The sequence below is a fragment of the Scardinius erythrophthalmus genome (genome assembly GCF_964197995.2).
Source record: "Scardinius erythrophthalmus genome assembly, chromosome: 7".
NCBI lineage: Eukaryota > Metazoa > Chordata > Actinopteri > Cypriniformes > Leuciscidae > Scardinius > Scardinius erythrophthalmus.
This window is the reverse complement of record NC_138227.1, coordinates 14,913,376-14,936,751: the sequence shown is the minus strand read 5'-3', so window position 1 is coordinate 14,936,751 and position 23,376 is coordinate 14,913,376. Positions and strand designations below refer to the sequence as shown.

General features: G+C 37.7%; 2 protein-coding genes across 3 annotated transcripts in view; both read left to right on the top strand.

Annotated features, from left to right (window-relative positions):
- LOC308693715 (E3 ubiquitin-protein ligase TRIM39-like) overlaps positions 1-23,376 on the top strand; it is a gene marked incomplete at both ends in the record, with an annotated part of 764,022 nt that overhangs the window by 74,013 nt on the left and 666,633 nt on the right. The gene's annotated exons all lie outside the window — the stretch shown is intronic.
- arcn1b (archain 1b) overlaps positions 12,320-23,376 on the top strand; it is an 11,821-nt gene continuing 764 nt past the window's right edge. The window contains exons 1-11 of one of the 2 annotated variants that reach the window (XM_081369723.1): positions 12,320-12,411; positions 13,105-13,359; positions 14,782-15,045; positions 15,131-15,310; positions 15,418-15,620; positions 15,700-15,864; positions 16,522-16,687; positions 16,866-17,013; positions 17,103-17,211; positions 22,609-22,813; positions 22,903-23,376. The exon at positions 22,903-23,376 is cut by the window's right edge and continues 764 nt beyond it. In XM_081369723.1, the coding sequence (XP_081225849.1) occupies positions 13,357-13,359; positions 14,782-15,045; positions 15,131-15,310; positions 15,418-15,620; positions 15,700-15,864; positions 16,522-16,687; positions 16,866-17,013; positions 17,103-17,211; positions 22,609-22,813; positions 22,903-22,992 (1,533 nt within the window). In that variant the 5' untranslated portion in view covers positions 12,320-12,411; positions 13,105-13,356 and the 3' untranslated portion in view covers positions 22,993-23,376. Of the gene's footprint in view, positions 12,412-13,104; positions 13,360-14,781; positions 15,046-15,130; positions 15,311-15,417; positions 15,621-15,699; positions 15,865-16,521; positions 16,688-16,865; positions 17,014-17,102; positions 17,212-22,608; positions 22,814-22,902 lie in introns of those variants that run through there. The other variant, XM_081369724.1, reaches the window with a different exon arrangement.

Here is a 23,376-nt window from a genome sequence, read left to right as displayed (position 1 = left end):
TATTCTTTAAACTGATGCAAGTTAAGCTCCATCCACACACAAAAATAAAATCAGCATTTTTTAAGCCATTACATCAACACCTCTCATAATGGGAGTGGGGGAACGGATTTCGACAGCTGTTTTTTTTTGCCGTCGGATTCTGTTCCCCCCATATTTCTGACACACTGAGGTTCTAATATTTGTCAAATTGATGCTGTTTAAGATCCATCCACACACAGATTAGAATAAGCATATTTTAAGCCGATACATCAACATCTCTCATCATTGGGGTGGGGGAACGGATTTCGACAGCTGAACTATTTGCCGTCGGATTCTGTTCCCCCTATGTTTCTTACACAATGAGGTTCTAATATGTATCACATTAAAGTTAATCACTATTCCCAATAGCCTAGTGGTCCGTATGCTCTGCACTGGTGATCGTTGCTTTTCAGCTTATTGCGACCGAGTTCAAGTCCCGGTTCATCAAACTTTCTTTATACTATACGGTCCTATCATAATAAAAGGCAAAAAAATATATTCTTTAAACTGATGCAAGTTAAGCTCCATCCACACACAAAAATAAAATCAGCATTTTTTAAGCCATTACATCAACACCTCTCATAATGGGAGTGGGGGAACGGATTCCGACAGCTGTTTTTTTTGCCGTCGGATTCTGTTCCCCCCATATTTCTGACACACTGAGGTTCTAATATTTGTCAAATTGATGCTGTTTAAGATCCATCCACACACAGATTAGAATAAGCATATTTTAAGCCGATACATCAACATCTCTCATCATTGGGGTGGGGGAACGGATTTCGACAGCTGAACTATTTGCCATCGGATTCTGTTCCCCCCATATTTCTGACACACGGAGGTTCTAATATTTGTCAAATTGATGCTGTTTAAGATCCATCCACACACAGATTAGAATAAGCATATTTTAAGCCGATACATCAACATCTCTCATCATTGGGGTGGGGGAACGGATTTCGACAGCTGAACTATTTGCCGTCGGATTCTGTTCCCCCTATGTTTCTTACACAATGAGGTTCTAATATGTATCACATTAAAGTGAATCACTATTCCCAATAGCCTAGTGGTCAGTACGCTCTGCACTGATGTTCATTGCTTATTGCGACCCGAGTTCAAGTCCCGTTTCGTCAAACTTTCTTTAAACTATACGGTCCTATCATAATAAAAGGCAAAAAAAATATTCTTTAAACTGATGCAAGTTAAGCTCCATCCACACACAAAAATAAAATCAGCATTTTTTAAGCCATTACATTCACACCTCTCATAATGGGAGTGGGGGAACGGATTCCGACAGCTGTTTTTTTTTGCCGTCGGATTCTGTTCCCCCCATATTTCTGACACACTGAGGTTCTAATATTTGTCAAATTGATGCTGTTTAAGATACATCCACACACAGATTAGAATAAGCATATTTTAAGCCGATACATCAACATCTCTCATCATTGGGGTGGGGGAACGGATTTCGACAGCTGAACTATTTGCCGTCGGATTCTGTTCCCCCTATGTTTCTTACACAATGAGGTTCTAATATGTATCACATTAAAGTTAATCACTATTCCCAATAGCCTAGTGGTCCGTATGCTCTGCACTGGTGATCATTGCTTTTCAGCTTATTGCGACCGAGTTCAAGTCCCGGTTCGTCAAACTTTCTTTATACTATACGGTCCTATCATAATAAAAGGCAAAAAAATATATTCTTTAAACTGATGCAAGTTAAGCTCCATCCACACACAAAAATAAAATCAGCATTTTTTAAGCCATTACATCAACACCTCTCATAATGGGAGTGGGGGAACGGATTCCGACAGCTGTTTTTTTTGCCGTCGGATTCTGTTCCCCCCATATTTCTGACACACTGAGGTTCTAATATTTGTCAAATTGATGCTGTTTAAGATCCATCCACACACAGATTAGAATAAGCATATTTTAAGCCGATACATAAACATCTCTCATCATTGGGGTGGGGGAACGGATTTCGACAGCTGAACTATTTGCCGTCGGATTCTGTTCCCCCTATGTTTCTTACACAATGAGGTTCTAATATGTATCCCATTAAGATGAATCACTATTCCCAATAGCCTAGTGGTCCGTTCGCTCTGCACTGATGGTCATTGCTTTTCAGCTTATTGCGACCCGAGTTCAAGTCCCGGTTCGTCTAACTTTCTTTATACTATACGGTCCTATCATAATAAAAGGCAAAAAAATATATTCTTTAAACTGAAGCAAGTTAAGCTCCATCCACACACAAAAATAAAATCAGCATTTTTTAAGCCATTACATCAACACCTCTCATAATGGGAGTGGGGGAACGGATTCCGACAGCTGTTTTTTTTGCCGTCGGATTCTGTTCCCCCCATATTTCTGACACACTGAGGTTCTAATATTTGTCAAATTGATGCTGTTTAAGATCCATCCACACACAGATTAGAATAAGCATATTTTAAGCCGATACATCAACATCTCTCATCATTGGGGTGGGGGAACGGATTTCGACAGCTGAACTATTTGCCGTCGGATTCTGTTCCCCCTATGTTTCTTACACAATGAGGTTCTAATATGTATCACATTAAAGTGAATCACTATTCCCAATAGCCTAGTGGTCAGTACGCTCTGCACTGATGTTCATTGCTTTTCAGCTTACTGCGACCCGAGTTCAAGTCCCGTTTCGTCAAACTTTCTTTATACTATACGGTCCTATCATAATAAAAGGCAAAAAATATATTCTTTAAACTGATGCAAGTTAAGCTCCATCCACACACAAAAATAAAATCAGCATTTTTTAAGCCATTACATCAACACCTCTCATAATGGGAGTGGGGGAACGGATTCCGACAGCTGTTTTTTTTTGCCGTCGGATTCTGTTCCCCCCATATTTCTGACACACTGAGGTTCTAATATTTGTCAAATTGATGCTGTTTAAGATCCATCCACACACAGATTAGAATAAGCATATTTTAAGCCGATACATCAACATCTCTCATCATTGGGGTGGGGGAACGGATTTCGACAGCTGAACTATTTGCCGTCGGATTCTGTTCCCCCTATGTTTCTTACACAATGAGGTTCTAATATGTATCACATTAAAGTGACTCACTATTCCCAATAGCCTAGTGGTCAGTACGCTCTGCACTGATGTTCATTGCTTATTGCGACCCGAGTTCAAGTCCCGTTTCGTCAAACTTTCTTTAAACTATACGGTCCTATCATAATAAAAGGCAAAAAAATATATTCTTTAAACTGATGCAAGTTAAGCTCCATCCACACACAAAAATAAAATCAGCATTTTTTAAGCCATTACATCAACACCTCTCATAATGGGAGTGGGGGAACGGATTCCGACAGCTGTTTTTTTTTGCCGTCGTATTCTGTTCCCCCCATATTTCTGACACACTGAGGTTCTAATATTTGTCAAATTGATGCTGTTTAAGATCCATCCACACACAGATTAGAATAAGCATATTTTAAGCCGATACATCAACATCTCTCATCATTGGGGTGGGGGAACGGATTTCGACAGCTGAACTATTTGCCGTCGGATTCTGTTCCCCCTATGTTTCTTACACAATGAGGTTCTAATATGTATCACATTAAAGTGAATCATTATACCCAATAGCCTAGTGGTCCGTACACTCTGCACTGATGTTCATTGCTTATTGCGACCGAGTTCAAGTCCCGTTTCGTCAAACTTTCTTTATACTATACGGTCCTATCATAATAAAAGGCAAAAAAATATATTCTTTAAACTGATGCAAGTTAAGCTCCATCCACACACAAAAATAAAATCAGCATTTTTTAAGCCATTACATCAACACCTCTCATAATGGGAGTGGGGGAACGGATTCCGACAGCTGTTTTTTTTGCCGTTGGATTCTGTTCCCCCCATATTTCTGACACACTGAGGTTCTAATATTTGTCAAATTGATGCTGTTTAAGATCCATCCACACACAGATTAGAATAAGCATATTTTAAGCCGATACATCAACATCTCTCATCATTGGGGTGGGGGAACGGATTTCGACAGCTGAACTATTTGGCGTCGGATTCTGTTCCCCCTATGTTTCTTACACAACGAGGTTCTAATATGTATCACATTAAAGTGAATCACTATTCCCAATACCCTAGTGGTCAGTACGCTCTGCACTGATGTTCATTGCTTTTCAGCTTACTGCGACCCGAGTTCAAGTCCCGGTTCGTCAAACTTTCTTTATACTATACGGTCCTATCATAATCAAAGGCAAAAAAATATATTCTTTAAACTGATGCAAGTTAAGCTCCATCCACACACAAAAATAAAATCAGCATTTTTTAAGCCATTACATCAACACCTCTCATAATGGGAGTGGGGGAACGGATTTCGACAGCTGTTTTTTTTTGCCGTCGGATTCTGTTCCCCCCATATTTCTGACACACTGAGGTTCTAATATTTGTCAAATTGATGCTGTTTAAGATCCATCCACACACAGATTAGAATAAGCATATTTTAAGCCGATACATCAACATCTCTCATCATTGGGGTGGGGGAACGGATTTCGACAGCTGAACTATTTGCCGTCGGATTCTGTTCCCCCTATGTTTCTTACACAATGAGGTTCTAATATGTATCACATTAAAGTGAATCACTTTTCCCAATAGCCTAGTGGTCAGTACGCTCTGCACTAATGTTCATTGCTTTTCAGCTCACTGCGACCCGAGTTCAAGTCCCGTTTCGTCAAACTTTCTTTATACTATACGGTCCTATCATAATAAAAGGCATAAAAATATATTCTTTAAACTGATGCAAGTTAAGCTCCATCCACACACAAAAATAAAATCAGCATTTTTTAAGCCATTACATCAACACCTCTCATAATGGGAGTGGGGGAACGGATTCCGACAGCTGGTTTTTTTGCCGTCGGATTCTGTTCCCCCCATATTTCTGACACACTGAGGTTCTAATATTTGTCAAATTGATGCTGTTTAAGATCCATCCACACACAGATTAGAATAAGCATATTTTAAGCCGATACATCAACATCTCTCATCATTGGGGTGGGGGAACGGATTTCGACAGCTGAACTATTTGCCGTCGGATTCTGTTCCCCCTATGTTTCTTACACAATGAGGTTCTAATATGTATCACATTAAAGTTAATCACTATTCCCAATAGCCTAGTGGTCCGTATGCTCTGCACTGGTGATCGTTGCTTTTCAGCTTATTGCGACCGAGTTCAAGTCCCGGTTCATCAAACTTTCTTTATACTATACGGTCCTATCATAATAAAAGGCAAAAAAATATATTCTTTAAACTGATGCAAGTTAAGCTCCATCCACACACAAAAATAAAATCAGCATTTTTTAAGCCATTACATCAACACCTCTCATAATGGGAGTGGGGGAACGGATTCCGACAGCTGTTTTTTTTGCCGTCGGATTCTGTTCCCCCCATATTTCTGACACACTGAGGTTCTAATATTTGTCAAATTGATGCTGTTTAAGATCCATCCACACACAGATTAGAATAAGCATATTTTAAGCCGATACATCAACATCTCTCATCATTGGGGTGGGGGAACGGATTTCGACAGCTGAACTATTTGCCATCGGATTCTGTTCCCCCCATATTTCTGACACACGGAGGTTCTAATATTTGTCAAATTGATGCTGTTTAAGATCCATCCACACACAGATTAGAATAAGCATATTTTAAGCCGATACATCAACATCTCTCATCATTGGGGTGGGGGAACGGATTTCGACAGCTGAACTATTTGCCGTCGGATTCTGTTCCCCCTATGTTTCTTACACAATGAGGTTCTAATATGTATCACATTAAAGTGAATCACTATTCCCAATAGCCTAGTGGTCAGTACGCTCTGCACTGATGTTCATTGCTTATTGCGACCCGAGTTCAAGTCCCGTTTCGTCAAACTTTCTTTAAACTATACGGTCCTATCATAATAAAAGGCAAAAAAAATATTCTTTAAACTGATGCAAGTTAAGCTCCATCCACACACAAAAATAAAATCAGCATTTTTTAAGCCATTACATTCACACCTCTCATAATGGGAGTGGGGGAACGGATTCCGACAGCTGTTTTTTTTTGCCGTCGGATTCTGTTCCCCCCATATTTCTGACACACTGAGGTTCTAATATTTGTCAAATTGATGCTGTTTAAGATACATCCACACACAGATTAGAATAAGCATATTTTAAGCCGATACATCAACATCTCTCATCATTGGGGTGGGGGAACGGATTTCGACAGCTGAACTATTTGCCGTCGGATTCTGTTCCCCCTATGTTTCTTACACAATGAGGTTCTAATATGTATCACATTAAAGTTAATCACTATTCCCAATAGCCTAGTGGTCCGTATGCTCTGCACTGGTGATCATTGCTTTTCAGCTTATTGCGACCGAGTTCAAGTCCCGGTTCGTCAAACTTTCTTTATACTATACGGTCCTATCATAATAAAAGGCAAAAAAATATATTCTTTAAACTGATGCAAGTTAAGCTCCATCCACACACAAAAATAAAATCAGCATTTTTTAAGCCATTACATCAACACCTCTCATAATGGGAGTGGGGGAACGGATTCCGACAGCTGTTTTTTTTGCCGTCGGATTCTGTTCCCCCCATATTTCTGACACACTGAGGTTCTAATATTTGTCAAATTGATGCTGTTTAAGATCCATCCACACACAGATTAGAATAAGCATATTTTAAGCCGATACATAAACATCTCTCATCATTGGGGTGGGGGAACGGATTTCGACAGCTGAACTATTTGCCGTCGGATTCTGTTCCCCCTATGTTTCTTACACAATGAGGTTCTAATATGTATCCCATTAAGATGAATCACTATTCCCAATAGCCTAGTGGTCCGTTCGCTCTGCACTGATGGTCATTGCTTTTCAGCTTATTGCGACCCGAGTTCAAGTCCCGGTTCGTCTAACTTTCTTTATACTATACGGTCCTATCATAATAAAAGGCAAAAAAATATATTCTTTAAACTGAAGCAAGTTAAGCTCCATCCACACACAAAAATAAAATCAGCATTTTTTAAGCCATTACATCAACACCTCTCATAATGGGAGTGGGGGAACGGATTCCGACAGCTGTTTTTTTTGCCGTCGGATTCTGTTCCCCCCATATTTCTGACACACTGAGGTTCTAATATTTGTCAAATTGATGCTGTTTAAGATCCATCCACACACAGATTAGAATAAGCATATTTTAAGCCGATACATCAACATCTCTCATCATTGGGGTGGGGGAACGGATTTCGACAGCTGAACTATTTGCCGTCGGATTCTGTTCCCCCTATGTTTCTTACACAATGAGGTTCTAATATGTATCACATTAAAGTGAATCACTATTCCCAATAGCCTAGTGGTCAGTACGCTCTGCACTGATGTTCATTGCTTTTCAGCTTACTGCGACCCGAGTTCAAGTCCCGTTTCGTCAAACTTTCTTTATACTATACGGTCCTATCATAATAAAAGGCAAAAAATATATTCTTTAAACTGATGCAAGTTAAGCTCCATCCACACACAAAAATAAAATCAGCATTTTTTAAGCCATTACATCAACACCTCTCATAATGGGAGTGGGGGAACGGATTCCGACAGCTGTTTTTTTTTGCCGTCGGATTCTGTTCCCCCCATATTTCTGACACACTGAGGTTCTAATATTTGTCAAATTGATGCTGTTTAAGATCCATCCACACACAGATTAGAATAAGCATATTTTAAGCCGATACATCAACATCTCTCATCATTGGGGTGGGGGAACGGATTTCGACAGCTGAACTATTTGCCGTCGGATTCTGTTCCCCCTATGTTTCTTACACAATGAGGTTCTAATATGTATCACATTAAAGTGACTCACTATTCCCAATAGCCTAGTGGTCAGTACGCTCTGCACTGATGTTCATTGCTTATTGCGACCCGAGTTCAAGTCCCGTTTCGTCAAACTTTCTTTAAACTATACGGTCCTATCATAATAAAAGGCAAAAAAATATATTCTTTAAACTGATGCAAGTTAAGCTCCATCCACACACAAAAATAAAATCAGCATTTTTTAAGCCATTACATCAACACCTCTCATAATGGGAGTGGGGGAACGGATTCCGACAGCTGTTTTTTTTTGCCGTCGTATTCTGTTCCCCCCATATTTCTGACACACTGAGGTTCTAATATTTGTCAAATTGATGCTGTTTAAGATCCATCCACACACAGATTAGAATAAGCATATTTTAAGCCGATACATCAACATCTCTCATCATTGGGGTGGGGGAACGGATTTCGACAGCTGAACTATTTGCCGTCGGATTCTGTTCCCCCTATGTTTCTTACACAATGAGGTTCTAATATGTATCACATTAAAGTGAATCATTATACCCAATAGCCTAGTGGTCCGTACACTCTGCACTGATGTTCATTGCTTATTGCGACCGAGTTCAAGTCCCGTTTCGTCAAACTTTCTTTATACTATACGGTCCTATCATAATAAAAGGCAAAAAAATATATTCTTTAAACTGATGCAAGTTAAGCTCCATCCACACACAAAAATAAAATCAGCATTTTTTAAGCCATTACATCAACACCTCTCATAATGGGAGAGGGGGAACGGATTCCGACAGCTGTTTTTTTTGCCTTCGGATTCTGTTCCCCCCATATTTCTGACACACTGAGGTTCTAATATTTGTCAAATTGATGCTGTTTAAGATCCATCCACACACAGATTAGAATAAGCATATTTTAAGCCGATACATCAACATCTCTCATCATTGGGGTGGGGGAACGGATTTCGACAGCTGAACTATTTGCCATCGGATTCTGTTCCCCCTATGTTTCTTACATAATGAGGTTCTAATATGTATCACATTAAAGTGAATCACTATTCCCAATAGCCTAGTGGTCAGTACGCTCTGCACTGATGTTCATTGCTTTTCAGCTTACTGCGACCCGAGTTCAAGTCCCGTTTCGTCAAACTTTCTTTATACTATACGGTCCTATCATAATAAAAGGCAAAAAAATATATTCTTTAAACTGATGCAAGTTAAGCTCCATCCACACACAAAAATAAAATCAGCATTTTTTAAGCCATTACATCAACACCTCTCACAATGGGAGTGGGGGAACGGATTCCGACAGCTGTTTTTTTTGCCGTCGGATTCTGTTCCCCCCATATTTCTGACACACTGAGGTTCTAATATTTGTCAAATTGATGCTGTTTAAGATCCATCCACACACAGATTAGAATAAGCATATTTTAAGCCGATACATCAACATCTCTCATCATTGGGGTGGGGGAACGGATTTCGACAGCTGAACTATTTGGCGTCGGATTCTGTTCCCCCTATGTTTCTTACACAACGAGGTTCTAATATGTATCACATTAAAGGGAATCACTATTCCCAATACCCTAGTGGTCAGTACGCTCTGCACTGATGTTCATTGCTTTTCAGCTTACTGCGACCCGAGTTCAAGTCCCGTTTCGTCAAACTTTCTTTATACTATACGGTCCTATCATAATAAAAGGCAAAAAAATATATTCTTTAAACTGATGCAAGTTAAGCTCCATCCACACACAAAAATAAAATCAGCATTTTTTAAGACATTACATCAACACCTCTCATAATGGGAGTGGGGGAACGGATTTCGACAGCTGAACTATTTGCCGTCGGATTCTGTTCCCCCTATGTTTCTCACACAATGAGGTTCTAATATTTATCACATTGCTGCTAATTACTAAACCCAATAGGCTATAGCCTATATTCCACGCTCAAGAGCATGCATAAAACCTGCCGCAAAGCACTGACAAAAGTAGGCTAATGATCATAATTATGTCTGAAAAAAATAACGAAGCATTTTAAGCATTTATAAATATTGTTTGTGGGCTAATTAATGCCACAAGAATTTGTTTATTTTATTGGCCACTTATATTTTTCATTTTTGTTTTGCAATGAATACCATTTAAAGGATTTGCTGTGCACCGCAATGCCATCCTCCCATAGAAAGACACGTTAAGAGCCACCTTTATTTTCTTTATAATAAAGGGTTTCTATGGGAGGAACATCTCCTCACTATCCGCTAGCTGCCTGTCCCCTGAACACACTGTAAAAAAACGCGGTCTCTCTAGACACCACAGGCTCCACAAACGGCAACAAAAACAAACTGGGCTCACCTGCACCAAGAAACATAATAAACAGAGTTCCAGCCAATAACCGACAAGAAGTATTGGAGGGTGGGGTTTGGGGGGGTTAGTGCGCGTGCACGTGAAGGGGGTGTGTGGAGGAGAGAGAACAGAGAAGCATGAAGAGGGACGTTTGAATTATGTCCGACACAGGACCAAAGAGACGACAATCCGATGAACAAATTGCAAAGAAGAGGGACAAGGATAAGGAACGCACGAAGTCCCGAATTTACATCGGAAAAACCTTTAAAAGGTGGCGAGAACTCCGCCGGCAGAAGGGCTTCCAATCCGACATAGTTGCTCTGTTTTTGCAGAACAGGTAAATCCATTTTTCTTTTTAAACTGACGTTCATGTTCGCCAAACCAACACAAGGATGTAATTAGCTAGATCTATGCAGTCAGCGTTAACTTTGGTGAATACAACATGTATGTTTCTAGCAGCGATCAATCTCTATTGTAAATGATCAAGCAAATTCACAGTAGGGAGACAATTTGTGTGAATGATTGTTTTCATCCACTGTTTGTTATGAATTTGAATGTTCATTTATAGGCTATTGACAACTTTGACTAAATTTTCAAAACTTAAATTTTCAAAAAATTTTGTTCCATAAAACAAGATTAGAATACAAGCCAGGCTTATTTTGGTTAGTCAGACTTATTGTCGGTGGATTCTGTTCCATAAAGCAAACTTTAAATAGTTCAAACTCAGTTATAATAACAATAATAATAATAATAACTATAGCCTACTAATAATCAAACTCAGTTACCCTGGCAACTTATGCTGGGAAACTAGCCTGGTCCTGGGGGCTGTTCCATAAACCAAGATTAGAGTATAAGCCAGGCTTATTTCGGTTAGTCAGACTTATTGTCGGTGGATTCTGTTTCATAAAGCAAACTTAAAATAGTTCAAACTCAGTTACCCTGGCAACTTATGCTGGGAAACTAGCCTGGTCCAGGGCAGGCTAACTGTCAGGCTAAGCCTCAGTTGTTACACAGATCCTCTAACACTGACCGACAAGAACACAATGATATTACCACTGACACTCTCTCATACCATTATTGGACTTTATTAACCACTATTAGTCCAAAAATAAATACACAGTATACAGAAAATCAACTTAAATAAGGCTACAATGATAAATTAGACAATATATAACTATATATAACTATATAGATAGATAGATAGATACAATAAATATACTACAGGTTTTCTTTTTTTACTGGCTGAATGTTTTGTGCCCAAGATTTAATTAGATTGTTTTAAAGATTTATGAATACATACTAATATATATTCCTTTATTTTATGTAATATTCTTTGATTTTAGAGTTGCACATATCTTTTCAAAATGTATACATTTGCTCTTAATGTCATGTTATCCTCTCCATAATGTACTTTAGAAACTAAATCTACTCATTTAAAACTGGGGATTCTTGCTTCCTCCAAAAATATTATTGCATTAAAAGCTGCAATTCTCAGCATTCTAAATAAGTATACATCATCTTTAGTAAGTAGCATAGGTCCTATACCCAAAACTATTTTGTATCTTTATATATTTAGTTTCTTAAAATAAACTTCCCTGAATTAGGCTACTTCTGTTCACTGAAGTACTTCTGTTCGCTAGAAGTTCACTGCAACTTATCCAATATTCTAAAGATAAATTATTATAATTTGAAGATATTTCTAGTGTCATAAAATATCGCATATTAATTTTCCAAGCAAAATGTATATTGTAGTCAGAATTATTGCACTCCTATTTGGCGCGCATGCCAAATAGGAGTTCAATATGAAGATTAGCAGCAAAATGGATACATTTGCATGACTTTCTAACATTTACAGATGGAGAATATAACTGTAAAATGTAAGTTTTGCACTGAGGGGGGAAAAAACATATCACAAACGCATAAAACAGCACAAAATATGTACGCTGTTTGATGGTGGATCGATTTGATCAACGATCGACCTCTAGGGCTGCTTCAAAAACGCGTGCACACGCAATTATCTAGACTTGATAAACCTGGATCAAATTAGTGAGATTGCGTGAACTTCAATTACCTTTTATGGAACCACTTTAGCCCCAACTTATTTGTTAGGCTCATTCAAGTCCGGTTTTGGAGTTTAATCCCCGCTTTTCTAAGTGTCTTTTATGGAACAACCCTCCGGGATCGCTTACAGCACCTTTAAGCAAGGTTCAACTATAGATTTTAACTGAAATTAAGGTAAATGATTTAAATAAATAAATAAATAAATTATATATATATATATATATATATATATATATATATATATATATATATATATATATATATATATATATATATATATATATATATATATATATATATATATATATATATATATATATATATATATATATATATATATATTACAACAAGATGTGAATTTCACAGACCTTTTAAAAAAAGTTTAGGGTTGTTGTTTCTTAATTTTTTTTAAGAACTCTCTTATTCTCACCAAAGCTGTATGTGAAATATTATTACAATTTAAAATAACTGTTTTCTATTTTAATATATTTTAAAATATAATTTATTCATGATGGCAAAGCTGATTTTCAGCATCATTACAGTCACTTGATGCTTCAGAAATCACAATCTAATATGCTGATTTGCTGCTCAAGAAACACTTCTTATTATTATCAGTGTTGATAACAGTTGTGCAGGCTGCTTAATATTTTTGTGGAAACCATGATACATTTTCCAGTATATTTTGATGATTAGAAAGATAAAAACAGCCTTTATTTGAAATTTAAATAAAATTTTAAATTTATTTACCGTCCTTTTTAGTCAATTAAATAGATACTCTTTTGAACGGTAGTGTATTTTATTCTCTCTTATCATGAAATCACTAACATCTCTACAAGTATGAGTAAAGTGTATTGTTTTCATGCGCAGTAACTGTTCTCCGCCGTTAGATGTCGCCATCTCTCCTGCATCAACTCTCATCTGCTTCTGACACGGCGCAACTTTTTCCGGTTGGACTCTGGAGACGTGGCTCTGTTTCTTCAATATTACGAGTCAAGCTATATGCTACTGTTAAAACAGAGCATTAGTCAACACTTTGACATTTTCTGTTTTTGAAACAGTTGGACAAACAGTGTCCGTGACCGAGTCCGCTGACGGATCTTCGTGTGAAAGGGAACAGAAATGGTATGACTGGTTTGTTTTGTGCATTTAGCATGATGGGGCTAGCAGCTAGCGATGTAGCTCATCGTTCACACAGTCTGAAACTCTTTTCGATTCTTAGTGTCAATTACTAAAAAGTGTCTATTCCATCTGTTTTTTGTTTTAAAAACATTAACTTACACGTAAGGAAACTTTGCTAGGTTATGATATCTGATACAGCTAGCCAGCTAAAGGTTAGCCAGCTAACTATTGCCTTCAGAATTAATAACAGTTTAAGTAAAATTAATTAACGAAAGTAAATAGCTGTTATTGTTTATATGATAAAATATTGATATAATAAATTGCTATTTTTTGTATTGTTTTAACATTTAGATATTGAATGACTATGTAGATAACAGGTTGTATCTAACTGACTTTGACAATTCAAATGTTGACAAAAAAACATAAATAATTATATATTATTATATATAAAATGCATACAAATACTATTTTGTATATATGGCAGACCTTTATTTTTTTTATTAACAATAAGAAAATATTTACTGTATCATGTCAACCAATGCAGATCATTTTAATGCTTTTTCGTATCTTATAGCTGATATGCAGAATCATTTTTTTATTTCGTTTTATTTCTGGTGTTTGACAATCAAAAATCACTATACAATAAAAGCATGCATTTGTGTGTAATGTTATTTATTCATAATTAATTATGCAAATCTAATTAATTGCAAATATATTTTCTCTTTGTTTTGTCCCATGTACTGTTAAGCATACAACTTTACATATTTCTCATTTAAGAACTTGTTTAGTATTATATACTATTATAGTATTTAATCATATTTGCAATTAACTTAATATATATAAATAAAAGCTTTTGTTTTAGTGACTTTTTTTATGTGCCTTTAACATTTCTATTTAGCTTTTTTTTACAGGTTTAGTGATTTTTATTCTTTAGATTAAACTTGTTTTATTTCAGTTAGTTTCCGAGTCAACATTTTTGTTTGTTTGTTTTTCATGCATCTAATATTAATTTTTATATCAGCTAAAATCAATTAATAAAAACAAATTTTTTTATTGATTTATTTTAATAGCATTTAATGTTTACACACGCACAAATTAAGTTTCTGTACTATTGAGTGCATGCCATTTATCTGTCTGCCCAATACTGAATAACAATCAATTAAGTAGAAAAATTGGTCTATTTTATACATTGAACTTAACTCTCAAGTCAAAACTTTGATCACTTCATCTTAAATGTTTTGATGCTCCTTTTGTGTCATTTTATTATTTTCACTATTAATACAAGTTGATCATTTCTGAAATAAATGTTGTGCTGAAGTCTAATTTCTGAATGCAGTAATCATCATAATGGTCAAAAATCCCAGTTTTCTTTTTAGTTGTCCTTTGTCCGATTAAAAGTATTGAATGTCCATGAAATCTTTGCAGGTGCTCTTGGCAGCGGCGGTTTGCACTAAGGCAGGAAAAGCCATAGTGTCACGACAGTTCGTGGAGATGACGCGAACCCGCGTCGAGGGCCTTCTGGCTGCCTTTCCCAAACTGATGAATACAGGCAAGCAGCACACTTTTGTGGAAACAGACAGCGTGCGCTACGTCTACCAGCCCCTGGAGAAGCTCTACATGGTTCTGATCACTACAAAAAACAGCAACATCCTGGAGGACTTGGAGACACTAAGGCTTTTCTCCCGAGTGGTAAAGCTTGCTTTTTTTAATCCTACCAATTATTGCGCTTCTTTGATGTATCTTGAATAAATGATGGGTTTCCATATTTTTTCAGATCCCTGAATATTGCAGAGTATTGGAGGAAAGCGAGATCTCTGAGCACTGTTTTGATCTCATATTTGCATTTGATGAGATCGTAGCTCTGGGCTACCGGGAGAACGTTAACCTGGCCCAGATTCGCACTTTTACTGAGATGGATTCTCATGAAGAGAAAGTCTTCAGGGCTGTCAGAGAGGTCTGATATTTGATGAAACATCCAGGGAAATATTACTCTCCGTTTTAAGTTTAAATCAAACACTAACTCTGATTTTCTGGGTTTCTCTCAATTCTCCACTTCAAAAGACCCAAGAAAGAGAAGCAAAGGCCGAGATGAAACGCAAGGCCAAAGAGCTGCAGCGAGCAAGACAAGATGCCGAACGTGCTGGGAGGAAATCGCCAGGCTTCGGAGGTTTTGGAAATTCAGGAATGAGCAGCTACACATCAGCCACCATCATCACGGATACAATAGAGCCAGAGAAGCCCAAAGTGTCTCCTGCCACAGTCAGGTATGAGCTTTACCTGTGGGCCATGATACATGGAAATATATAAGTGTACAGAAGTTAATCTGCCCTGTTCTTCTTGTAGGCCAAGTGGTTCAAGCAAAGCACTGAAGCTGGGTGTCAAGGGGAAAGAGGTGGATAACTTTGTGGACAAACTAAAGTCAGAAGGAGAAAATATTGTCACATCCAGTGCAGGAAGGAAGGCATCAGAGGCATCTAAAGTCCTTCAGCCTCCAGTGAATATAGAGAGGTATTGCTTACTTATTTTATTACTTAGTTTATTTCAGTATTTGACACATTCTACTCCCTATGTTGTTATGCACACTGCCGTTCAAAAGTTTGCAGTCGGTAAGAATCTTTTTTTATATATACCTTTTTTAAATTAAGTTAATTTTAGTAAATTTGTCATTTTAAAGTAAATTTAGTTAAGCAAAAGGGAAAGTATAATGTTACAAATTAAGTTTTTTTTTTTTTTTTTTTTATTTGGTCGTCAAAAAAATCCTGAAAAATGTATCACGGTTACCACAAAAATATTCAGCAGCACAGCTGTTTTCAACATTGATAATAAAAATAATCAGCATATTATAATGATTTCTGAAGGATCATGTGATACTGAAGACTGGAGTAATGATGCTGAAAATTCAGCTTTGCCATCATAGGAATAAACTGCATTTTAAAATATATTAAACTACAAAACAGTGATTTTAAATTATAATAGTATTTCACAATATTACTGTATTTTTAAATCTAATAAATCCAACCTTGGTGAGCATAAGGGACTCCTTTCAAAAACATTTAAATCATTAAAATCTTATCAACCCCACACTTTTGCACAGTAGTGTATTTTATGATATTATTTTCAGCTTATGTCTGTTGTTAATGGCAGTTTATGAACTCTGTTTCCCAGTGTACACCTGAGGGTGGAAGAGAAGATGTCTCTGACCTGTGGTCGGGATGGTGGACTGCAGAACATGGAGGTTCTGGGCATGATCACTCTGAGAGTCACAGATGAAAAAAATGGCCGCATTTCTATACTCCTCAACAACAATGACAAGAAAGGAGCACAACTACAGGTGTGTGAGACACAACACAGCATGTCATGATCTCAGCATGTATTTTGAAGGGGAAATTGTGGACAGTATGGGATTTTAGAAAGGACAATATGTTCTCACTCAGTTTTCCCACTGATTTAGATCTTCAAAAATCTTTTGTCTTGACCGTGTGACTCATATTGTTTCATTTATCCTTCAGACTCACCCTCATGTTGATAAAAAGCTGTTCACCACCGAGTCCCTGCTTGGTCTGAAAAACCAGGATAAGTCCTTCCCTCTCAACAGTGATTTGGGGGTGCTGAAATGGAGGATACAGAGCACAGATGAGTCCCTCATTCCTTTAACTAGTCAGTCTTATTTTCATACTCAAGGATTTTGTATGGCAGCACTTTCATGAACATATCAATCATGCATGCATCCCATGTTGTCCTCTCAGTTAACTGTTGGCCATCAGAAAGTGGAAGTGGCTGTGACGTCAACATTGAGTATGAACTTCAGGACGAGGGGCTCGAACTCAATGATGTTATCATTACTATTCCTGTGCCGTAAGTGCATTATGAATCATTCAATCAAGATATTTTCTGTTTCCCTTTTAATATTGTTATATATGTTTTTGTTTTTATTGTGTAAACATTTAATTATGCACCAATGTATCGACCAATAATTTGCAGATAAAGCTATTTTTTTCACTTATTGGCCAGTGGCCGATTGTTTTAAAACAGGCGATGATCAGGGCCAATCAAAAGGGGGCAGAAAAACGTGTCAAACTGCAACTGATACTGTGTGTGAAGAAAATGTATCTTGTGTTGAATTTAAGACTGTCGAAGTTAATGTGACAATAACGCATTAACACTTAAAGGTCCCATGACATGAAAATTTCACTTTATGAGGTTTTTTAACATTAATATGAGCTCCCCTAGCCTGCCTATGGTCCCCCAGTGGCTAGAAATGGCGATATGTGTAAACCAAGCCCTGGGTATCCTGCTCTGCCTTTGAGAAAATGAAAGCTCATATGGGCCAATCTGGAGTCTTCCCTATATGTCATCATATGGGGAAAGGTTACCTCCCCTTTCTCTGCTTTGCCGGCCCAGAGAATTTGGCCCGCCCATGAGAAAATGAGCTACGACAGTGCTAGCGCGATATTGTTTTTTCCTCGAGAGACATCATGGCTTGCAAACATGCAAAGCATGGCAGTTGCTCAGTGTTTGGATGTGCAAATGAACACTAAAGTCTTTTTTTAGTTCCTTTTTTAGTTCAGAGGTCTGACTAATATAGTGCCGCTGGTTAGTATATATAGCTGATATTTTATAAATATATACATGACAGAGTGGACAAGCAGGTGTCGAGTAGAGGTTAATCTTCAGGAGTAAATCATGGGTTATGTGTAACATGACTTCAATGTACGTGGACATGGAGAACTTTGTCATTAAAAAATGAGCCTGAGTAGTCTTCTCTAAACTACAAAGATTACTGATGTAGATGCTAATACAGCTTTAGAATGATAGAAAGAGCGACATGAAAAGCCAACAACGTAGGCTAGCGTTAGCTACATGATAATAACTGTAACAGCATTAGGGATGGCGAAAACTAAACATTTTCTTGACCGAACACCGAGCCTCATTCGCCGGTTGAAACCGGTTAACCGATTAGTTTAAAATATGAGCAATAGTCACATCGCTGGAACATGCGATGTGAAGGGTAGTAGCACCCATGGTATATTAAGAGAATTATTTTTCGTATTAAAAAGAAAGTCAAAATCAGCTATTTGGGACTATTTCATCTACAAAAAGGAGGATGTTGACTGGAGTGTTATAAAGTTGTGGATGGTTATCTTTTTTAAAAAGTCTTTTGTCTTTTATTTTTCGTGTTCGCATTTATGAGGAAAAAACAATGTTACGTGACAGTTCTCCATTACGGACGCGACCGTTATGAAAGCGGCACTAAAAGACTGCTTTAAAACTTTCACAGAGACCTCAAACAGAAAGCACAAAGCCTTTCTTTAAAACGAATTTCGTTTTGTATTAATTGTATCTTAATTTTAATCAACGTTTCATTATCCAATTTTCTCGATTTAATAAAAAAAGTAAATATAGCAGATAGATATCACGACACGGAGGCGAACTGGAGCTAACCATCATCCATGAACCGAAACTCAACGTATAAGGTAGCTTACTCGTCTCACACACCTAAAAAAAAAATAGAAATATATCTATTATCTAGGCTACAGAAATCTCTACTTTTAAACAGAACCATTCAAAACAAAATAAACTACTCACTACTGCGAAGATCGCGAGTCAGATTTCATCTTTGCAGACACAGAAAACACTTGTTTATTAATAGATAATTAAAATGTCTCATCGCAATATTTTACATATTCATAATCATTTTTTTCTGGTTCTTTGTGACAGCTTTTAGGTGCCGTTTACATGAACGCGTCACTGAAAACAGACAGAGAGAGATAGAATAAGATTTTTTTTTTTTACTTATTTTGAGGAATGAACAAACAAACATCTGTTAAGAGCGCCGCCACGGTGGATTGCGTAGAACGTTCACCGAATTCTGACAGAAACATGTTCTAATTTTGAAATAAAATATTAAGTGACCTTTTTGTCACTTGTAATGAAGCTTGCTTATTAGTGAAATTATTAATATCATGGAATGGTAATTATTGACTTTAGCCCGGATTGATCATGGCTCGCAATAGGCTATATCGTTGGGAAAAAAATATCGAAATGTAGGCTAATCTTTTCCCTATATCTAATATTTTCCCAATATTGTGCCTGCAATTTCGCAACTCTGTCGCATCTCTCTGCCGCTCTGCCTCCCGCTTTGGCTACCTTTCTCACCCGAAGAGGCTTGCGGGTGTCACGTTTTAAGGTGATAGCGTACATCATAGATTATGTGTTACTACTGTATTTAAGCACTGTATCACACAAGTTGCAACTTACATCTGTGTTATTCTTTTTGGTGAAATGGTCCCACACACTTCTTTGCACGCTTCATCCTGTCGTCTGCCCTGGCTCTAACCTCGAGTGTTTTAGCCTGTAGCCTTTACTTAGCCTTTACGCAAACCTTGTGAGCGCGCGAACCCAAACTCTGTGACCTCGCGCCAAATGTTTTTATTGGTTTATTAAGTAGAAACAGGCGAGTTATGAAAAATTGAGTGTGAGGGATTTGTTCACTTCACACAAAAAGATATTGGAATGAGATGGCTAACTGTAGTAGTAAAGTCCACTGTCTATAATAACCTAATTTAGAGATCACTTTTTTTTTTTTTTACCGACTACCGACAACTTTGACCGGTTAACGCTGATACGGTCAACCATCGGTCAAACGGTCATCGGTTAACATCCCTAAACAGCATAAACATAAACCAACTAAAGTACCGTATCCAGACACGTATCCCATGGGGCGATATGACCATATTCTTGTTTCACGATATGAGATGTATATCACGATTTAGTTATTTTATCTAATTTCTGTTATTAAAAATAATAAAAAAGAAGCAAATTACAAACTTATTTCATCTCTCTGAAGTGTAAATAGTGCTATATATTTACATACCGTGATAAACACAATACAGCAAAATCTTTAACGATTGACATTTTATACCATGGTAACGATATATATCGTCATACCGCCAGGCCTAATGCCTTCTATCCAATAATCACTAAGAGCTTTGTGCTTTACTACTTCTCATAAGAAACAAAGTCTCAGCTTTCAAATTCTTTCCATTTTATCACAAAATTCAAAACATAAATAGTGTTTTGACGCTCTAAAATGTGACATGACAGATCGCTTTAGCGCCTCAGTTCAAGCGTGCGGCACGTGAGTCTTTTCTTCCACTTTAATAGGAGTCATAGCCCGAAAAAACATGCAAAAATATCAACAGGTACAACTTACCAAAATGTATCATGTCTCATGTAATCGCTCAATCTGTGTTTCAACCGCAGAAAGACGTCAATAAAACAGTTTGTCACTTAATGTTGCATTTGTCTCAGTAAAGTTATCCGGTGTTTACAGTTGATTATTTAGCAAGAGAGGAGGTTGTTTACTGTTAATAATATATGTGTGTTTGAATAAATTTGTCATGAAGAAGTGTTTATGAAACCTACTTATGAAATATGAATAATCGGATATCGCTATCGGCGGAGAAATTTAGTATTGGTGCATCTCTTTATTTATTTAATTTATTTACAGTGAGGAAAATAAGTATTTGAACACCCTGCTATTTTGCAAGTTCTCCCACTTAGAAATCATGGAGGGGTCTGAAATTGTCATCGTAGGTGCATGTCCACTGTGAGAGACATAATCTAAAAAAAAAAAATCCAGAAATCACAATGTATGATTTTTTAACTATTTATTTGTATGATACAGCTGCAAATAAGTATTTGAACACCTGAGAAAATCAATGATAATATTTGGTACAGTAGCCTTTGTTTGCAATTACAGAGGTCAAATGTTTCCTGTAGTTTTTCACCAGGTTTGCACACACTGCAGGAGGGATTTTGGCCCATTCCTCCACACAGATCTTCTCTAGATCAGTCAGGTTTCTGGGCTGTCGCTGAGAAACACGGAGTTTGAGCTCCCTCCAAAGATTCTCTATTGGGTTTAGGTCTGGAGACTGTCTAGGCCACGCCAGAACCTTGATATGCTTCTTACAGAGCCACTCCTTGGTTATCCTGGCTGTGTGCTTCGGGTCATTGTCATGTTGGAAGACCCAGCCTCGACCCATCTTCAATGCTCTAACTGAGGGAAGGAGGTTGTTCCCCAAAATCTCGCAATACATGGCCCCGGTCATCCTCTCCTTAATACAGTGCAGTCGCCCTGTCCCATGTGCAGAAAAACACCCCCAAAGCATAATGCTACCACCCCCATGCTTCACAGTAGGGATGGTGTTCTTGGGATGGTACTCATCATTCTTCTTCCTCCAAACACGTTTAGTGGAATTATGACCAAAAAGTTCTATTTTGGTCTCATCTGACCTCATGACTTTCTCCCATGAATCCTCTGGATCATCCAAATGGTCATGGGCAAACTTAAGACGGGCCTTGACATGTGCTGGTTTAAGCAGGGGAACCTTCCGTGCCATGCGTGATTTCAAACCATGATGTCTTAGTGTATTACCAACAGTAACCTTGGAAACGGTGGTCCCAGCTCTTTTCAGGTCATTGACCAGCTCCTCCCGTGTAGTTCTGGGCTGATTTCTCACCTTTCTTATGATCATTGAGACCCCACGAGGTGAGATCTTGCATGGAGCCCCAGTCCAAGGGAGATTGACAGTCATGTTTAGCTTCTTCCATTTTCTAATGATTGCTCCAACAGTGGACCTTCTTTCACCAAGCTGCTTGGCAATTTTCCCGTAGCCCTTTCCAGCCTTGTGGAGGTGTACAATTTTGTCTCTAGTGTCTTTGGACAGCTCTTTGGTCTTGGCCATGTTAGTAGTTGGATTCTTACTGATTGTATGGGGTGGACAGGTGTCTTTATGCAGCTAACGACCTCAAACAGGTGCATCTAATTTAGGATAATAAATGGAGTGGAGGTGGACATTTTAAAGGCAGACTAACTGGTATTTGAGGGTCAGAATTCTAGCTGATAGACAGGTGTTCAAATACTTATTTGCAGCTGTATCATACAAATAAATAGTTAAAAAATCATATATTGTGATTTCTGGATTTTTTTTTAGATTATGTCTCTCACAGTGGACATGCACCTACGATGACAATTTCAGACCCCTCCATGATTTCCAAGTGGGAGAACTTGCAAAATAGCAGGGTGTTCAAATACTTATTTTCCTCACTGTATTAAAGCTATGCATAATAATAAATATATATTTTAGAATATATTTAAAATATGATCTATTTTAGACTGATTTAGGATGTCAACTTTGTAAAAGGATGTCATTCTATCTACCATAAACTCTGGCTCCTGCGATTATGCAGGTCAGGTGTTGGTGCTCCTGTGGTCGGTGATCTGGATGGGCAGTATAACCATGACAGCAGGAAAAACTTATTGGAATGGTCACTGCCCGTTATCGATGAGAAGAACAAGAGTGGCAGCCTGGAGTTCAGTATAGATGGAAAACCCAACGACTTCTTCCCAATCAACGTGTCTTTTGTCTCCAAGCGTAACTTTTGTGACATTCAGGCAAGTTATGCTGGTTTTTCTATGAAATAATGCAACAAAAATGAGTCCTAGTGAGAAAGGAAATGACTACATATTGATTGTTTCCACAGGTGGCCAAGGTGACATACGTAGGGGGAGGCAGTCCAGTCAAATTCTCCTTAGAGACATCATTTGTTGTGGATAAGTATGAGATCCTGTAAATGTTTCCTGGTGGAGGATCGTTTTAACGGATCAGAGAGCGTGCTGTACGTTAACAGAGCGCTCAAAACATTCTCTGACATGGGCTGCAGTACTTCTGTGTTTGTTTGTCTTAAAAGAAAATAATCTACTTTTATATAAACTGGACTTTCAGCTGCTCAGCTCTGAGTGCAGTCAGACACACGTGCCAGGAAAGACAAAAGAGTAAAATACAGCACTGCACCTGAAGACATCAAGGGAAGATCAGTGTCATCCTACAGCAGATGTATTATAAGACCATATGAACCCTTCTGACCCTTCAAAGAAATAGAATGAAATTGGAAAATTATGTACTTGTCGCATAGGTTTTGTATAGTATTGCGATTTAATTGACTTTTGTTTTTTCT